At 39.6% G+C, this 6,355-nt stretch overlaps 1 protein-coding gene across 1 annotated transcript in view; it reads right to left on the bottom strand.

The window, feature by feature from the left end:
* Positions 1-6,352, bottom strand: part of LRPPRC (leucine rich pentatricopeptide repeat containing) — a gene marked incomplete at its 5' end in the record, with an annotated part of 85,336 nt that extends 78,984 nt beyond the window's left edge. Inside the window, one exon of the mRNA XM_057367681.1 lies at positions 6,333-6,352. Within this exon, the coding sequence (XP_057223664.1) occupies positions 6,333-6,352 (20 nt within the window). The remainder of the gene's footprint in view (positions 1-6,332) is intronic.
* Between the last annotated feature and the right edge of the window lie 3 nt (positions 6,353-6,355).

Raw genomic sequence — 6,355 nt, 5'->3', positions numbered from 1 at the left:
AGCAGACCAGAAAGTCAGCTTCAAAAAAAGGTACATACTTAAAAAATTAAGGGGCATAGTATCAGGTTTGATTTCAGGCAACTAGGCAAAGGACAGAAGAATGCAGTAGAAAACATACTGGAAGTTTAAACTAATCGCACAACTTCCCCCTGAAACACAAAAAAGATGCAAGGATAAAAATCAAGAAGGCCACATTAACCATTTCATTCAGGCACTCCCCTAAAAAGGCAGCAAGAAAGGTTTCTAAATTTAATAAAGATTATTTTAGAAATTTCATCTTCAAAGAGAAAAAATTACAGCTGATACAGTGTTTGGCTTTCAAGAAAATGTTAATTGCAATCATTCTCTGTAAATTTYAACTGCCATTACTACTTTTAACAAGGAGATGGGTGTGTAGATGAGAATATGGAAGAATGACAAGTAATTTCTGAAACCATTAAGATATATTAAAGACACATTGAGGGATCTTGCTCAAACTCCAGCCCTTTGGAATTACTTTGAAAAATTCACAAAAGTTGTAGGAAAAACAGAAGCATAATAGAAAAATATGGATTGATGTACAGGCTTTTGGCAACTTACCYGAGAACACCATAAGCAAAACAAGGAGATACAATGTACTTCTAGTTACAAAATAGAGGTGCAACAGTTGTTTAAACAATAACATTAAAAATATATACAAAATGAAAATGTGGTTTGTTGCAGAATTCGGAATATTGTGTAGGAGTCTAAGTGAAGCTATCTCCTGACCCAACTAKGAAAYGAMTGGTACAATCCATGTGCATTCAGCAGCTTCAATAGAGACMACTGGAAGTTGTGTGTTTTGAACAAAACACAAATGCAGAAACTTAAGATGCAGTACAATTGGCTAGACAACTGTGCAGCTGAGAAAGTACTGAAAATTAAYGAGGCACCACTAAGCATGACACATCACACAGCAAAAAACCATCAAATTCTCAATTCCTAAAAAAAGGAACATAGCTAAAATTGCCATGGTGTGTTTATTCGGGAAAAAACAAGTATAAAAGACTCAAAAGGACCCATCTATCCCATCCCACTCTCCAAACAGAGAAGCAACTGAATCTAATCCACCAGGCATCACACAAGCAATACTAATGGTTGTAATATTAATTGTAATGAAATATTTGAACAGGATAGTTCAAACTTTCTCATTTGGAAGCTTATAGATTCAGAGGTGGGGGGAAACAAAGTATCACACATGACCCTGATATTTCCAATCCTGCCTCGGTACTAGATGTGAGATTACATAGTTTTATGATGTTATCATATTTTTTCAATTATTTTAATTGAAAAAAGTTTTTCATACTTCAATGTTATGCTACACAACAAAACACATACTTCCCTAAGAGGTGCAGTGACTTCCAAGCATTTACTTTCCTCAATTACCTTCACATGACATTTCAAGATTTTCTGTACGTGAAACACTTTATTTGCAMGCACATAAAGCTGCACAATAAATTTCAGATCTGTCTGAATGAGCAGCCTGGGTCTTCCCCAAAATGCGTAATTTCTCTCTATTATGCTTCAGAATGGGGRGAAGTCCAAAAGGATATATTGAGCCCTATCAAGTGATCTCTTGCCAACTCYCACAATCACAAAATGAGAAGTAGCCTTCAGATTTTGGCACCTTTACACCATTTCCAGCTTGGTCACCACAACTGGAGGCCTCACCTACACAGGGAAGGTTAACCAACTGCACATTTGTAATCCCAACACAAGTGGTAACTCTTCACCTCCAGTTTAGCTTATCACACTGACCAAGTAGCTAAAGATAAACTCACAGAAAAACTTAGGCAGAGATGAAGTGTGCTTGGAGAAATTTACACCAAGTCAACCAGTAAAATTCTTGTGTTTACAAGGGCTTGAGAATCCCAGTGCTGTACCCACATACTTCTATGTCTTCCACATTGCTAAAGCAGACTAAAGGCAGCACCTTTAATTTCCTACAGGAATATATCGTATACACCAGCCTCAGTAAAAAATACAACCACGTTTAATTTTAAATATGGATATTTGCCTCCCTTTATCAGAGCGACGAAAAGTTAGTTGTGTGATTTTTCTATGAAAAGTACTGAAGATTTTTTATTCTTTCTAAACTGAATAGGCAAAAACTGCATTAAATAGTTCTCTAACTAAAGCAACATTCAAAGTAGAATAATGGCAAACTTAAGTGAGTTGAAGTTCATTAGTGTACATAAAAGCACTAACACAGAACTAATATTAAATTTAGTAAACACAGAACTAAATATATCACCTGAGATCCCAGCATGATTCACACAACTGTTAAAACAGCATTTCCCCTTAGCCATGTTCAGCTATACAAAAAGGCCACAATGTTTAGACTACTGTATAGGTGTTTAAATGAGATAYAGCAAGATTTCACATGATAGAAAAATTAATGTTTTTTCATGTAGACTGAGAAACCTCAAGTTTCTTGGAGAATATCTAAAATATTTGACTAAATGGTTCACAAGAAGCAAAACARAAAACCTTAGCTTTGTACCACACTTAGGATTTGAGGAAAAAACTCTTCATTGAAAAGGRTGTCAAGCATTGGAACAAGCTGCCCAGGGAAGAGGCWGTCRCCTTCCCTGAAGTRTTCAAAAKATAGGTAGATGTGGCACTAYGGGACATGGTTGAGTGGTGAAAATGGCAGCATTAGTTAACAGCTGAACTTGATAATCTTGGAGATTTTTTTCAACTTAACACCTCTATAATTCTSTGATTTCTTGGGAAGTATCTAGGAATTTTATATCCATCAATAACACACATAAAACATCTACAACCAAAGTGCAACTTGTGAAAGTTTATTACAATAGAGTATTATGAAAAGCAAATCTATTTTATGTCTCCTCTGCATTTGATGACCCTTCCTTTTATCACTGTGCTAATGCAATTCAGTTCTACATTTTTATTATGCATTCAATTCTGCATATTTGTCCATTGGTAATGGATTGTGGAGTATGGCAGTGAAGAGCCACGAAGAACTTGTTTCCAGCTAATTAAAAAAAAAAAATTAAAATGTACCATTCACTAAGCCATGAATCATTTGGGTTTTTAATTTATGACTTAAATCCATCCCCCAGCCAATGTGAAACCTTTTCTACAAGGATATTTGCTCTTCCATCTTACCAACAAACTTGAAACACACTACAGTGGATCAAAAGGAAAGAGAACTTATAAGCACTTTCTGTGCTGGGTTAATTTTCTTCAAAGCAGCTATGGGGCTGTCCTTTGGATTTATGCTGAACAGTTTCGAAAACAGAGACAAGCTCATGAAAGAGGAGGATCCTGGCAGCACCTGTGGGCCTGTAGAGAGAGGAGCAGGTTTGATGGCTTGATTTCTTTTTATTGTTGTATTGATTCTCCTTGATTATCCTCCTCAGCTCTACTTCCATGATCTATGCTTTAAGAGCCTAACTGTTCTCCTTCCCTGATTTAGAGCCAGACAAGTTGGTCAGCACCAGGAGGCGGGACAGTGTGGGAAGAATGGAGCCAAAACTCTTTCTCCAAACATTAACTTTCCCACAGCAGAAAGTTGTAACATCACACCATAACATCTTCACCTACAGAATGCAGAGTAAAGTCCCCCCAAAAATCTCCTGATGTTAACTCAAAAAGCTACTCTAAACACTTGTCAATGGAGAGGTTTGTTACAGCATTTGTGACAGTTACATACTAACAGCAAAGTTAGGCATCTTTTCCCTTAGTGGTGCTTCTATGAACAAAGTTCCAGTAAACAATTTGTACCACATAAACCAGCACACTGCTGAAGTTTGCTGTTGTATATCTGAAGTCTGTTGTATTGGTCTGTCATGGTTTATCTTAAATAAAAATGTATGGCATGAGAGTTTCAACATGTAGCTTAATATATTTCACATTTCATAGAAGAGGTGGTCAGGTGAAAGAGTAAATTTGCCTTGAAGCTGGTTTGCTATGAAATGCTTCTCAACTATTAGGATATGCATCTACTGTCCTAACCCATTTTTGGAAGAAGTTTAGCTTAAAACYCAAAGAAATAATGATGCTTTGATAAAACCTCAGCTTGAGTGTGATGCTTGCTCTTTCACATTTCTTAAGTAGTTAACAGATTTGCAACTTTTCTGTAACCATTATTGTAGTGACAGTCACAGACTTGCCTCTGAACTGACTTTATTTAATGTTCAATGCTAAAGGGACTACACCAAGCACATGTAAACATACAATTACTTACACAGTTTTCTTGCAAAATGCTAGATTATTCCTATTTATTTATTTAATCTTGAAACTGGAGAATAGTTTTGCTACTATKCCAATTAAACTTTTTCAGTAGTCTCTACTCTCCTAGACTGTGTTTCATTCTCAAAATAATCTTGAGACCTGAACAGCAAGTATAGCAAGCCTAAATGTTGTCCATATGCCAGTCTAGTTCTTCAAAGGAGGTCCAGTTCCAGAAATTAAGGCTTAAATAGAAAAAAAAGCAATGAATAATTACTTGAGGCAAAAAAAAAAAAAAAAAGAAATTAGATCATATGCTTAATACACGCAATTTCAATTAATAAGTATTAGTATCACTTTTGCTTTATACTTTGGCCCCCGATCATCACTTGTGTACTAGGAAGCCTCAACATACTCGGTAGTGGGACATGGAGATTTTAGGTGAAAACTTATCTTAGGAATTGAATTCCTGGACAGAAAGAATGTACAAAAACTTYCAAAAGAGTTTTCAACATGATCATTGAATTATCCTGCATATGACCCAATTTATACCTGAAATTAAGTATAATTTGGTGCAAGGAAAAAGGTATCAGGGTGGAAATGGCCAAAAAAAAACAGCTGTTAGAACCACATTATCATCATATAAAGCATTTTTGTACCAGAAACAGAGCTCTAGGGACAAAAAAGCAGTTAGTCCTTCCCCACATCATACATGAATTTCGGGGAATATTATTTCTGGCAACAAATTAATTTAGAGAATTAAGCTTTCAGCTCAGTAAAATGAAAATTAATTACTAGAGAAAAGAAAGGTTTAGTCATAATTTGTAGCTAACTAACTGTGTGGTACTGTTGCCAACCATACAGAAGATATTCCCAGTTCCTGGTCCTTCCTAAACTGGACTATTCCATCCTTCACACCAACTTTYACATTTCTTGGCATCTGGTACACTTCAGTGACTAAAGCCAGCAGAAAACTATATTCTTTTTCAGGTAAGATTTTGGCCAGGCTACCAAATAAAAACAGCCCCAAAGTAAGACTGATAAGCACTAGAGGTAGTGCAAGTAGCAACCATGTCCTTACTCTGGCAGTGRGACTTCCCTCTAGGAGTTCTCTATTTCTGACTCTTGCCTGTTCCCATCCCTTCTTCTGAACCAGCTCTGGAACTCAACAAGTCCTCAGCTGAACATATTTACCTATTTAGAACGGCARTAAACTGTTCTGGTTTCCTACCAGGAATTAAGTTACACTGACTCAGACCATCAGAGATAACACGGTACACGAGACAAAACAACTTTCTCCCTTGGGCAGCACTAAGCTGTTAGATCAACTCATAAAGCTGTGGGTGTCTGTGGTTGTGTTAATGAAGGTTTGTGTCTCTAAGCTTCCTGCAGGGCACCAACCACATGGAAGTGGTGTCAAAACCGCAGCTGGGATGCACACAGGTGGRTAGGGCAGGGTGAGCTTTCCACCGTACCTGCGTGACTAGAAGGGACACAGAACCATGGCAAGAAAATTAAGACGTTTCTTTAGACAAGAGACACAGTGGAGTCTGAGGGCACGCAGAGGACGCCCAAACTCCAACTGTACAGGTACCCAGAGTCAGTCACAGAATCACGCACTCATTTAAGCTGYAAAAGACCTCCAAGATCATCGAGTCCGACCTGTGACCGATCACCACCTTGTCAATTACAGGCACCAAGTACCACATCCAGTCATTTCTTAAAGACCTGCAGGGACAGTAACTCCACTCCATCAGTGCTTATCTGCCMTGGTCTCCCCCTCCACACGGCATGTCCACCACAGCCGTGTCCCCCGGCGGTCAAGGCTCTGCTCTGCTCCGAGCCCAGCGTGGCGGAAGGCGCGGGCCGCCCTGGCCGCCCAGCCTGAGGGAAGCGGGGCTCCTGGGCGGCCTTTGCCCTGCGTTCACCCCGACGCCGAGAACACGCGGCGAGGTCGCCGGGCAGGGCCGGACGGTACCGCAGAGCCCCCGGGGCAGCTCCGGCTGGCGGCGCCGCAGAARCCGGCAGCATGGCCAGCGGTGCCCTTGGGCATGCGGAACGCCGCCTCAGCCGGCCCCGCCAGCCCTACCGGGGAGCACGGCAGCGCGGCGTCTCACCTGACGGGGCCGGGCGGTGGGGC

The sequence above is a fragment of the Malurus melanocephalus genome, unplaced genomic scaffold, assembly GCF_030028575.1.
Source record: "Malurus melanocephalus ecotype Western Australia unplaced genomic scaffold, MMel_1.1 scaffold_82, whole genome shotgun sequence".
NCBI classification, from domain to species: Eukaryota; Metazoa; Chordata; class Aves; order Passeriformes; family Maluridae; genus Malurus; species Malurus melanocephalus.
This window is presented reverse-complemented; position numbering and strand designations above follow the sequence as displayed.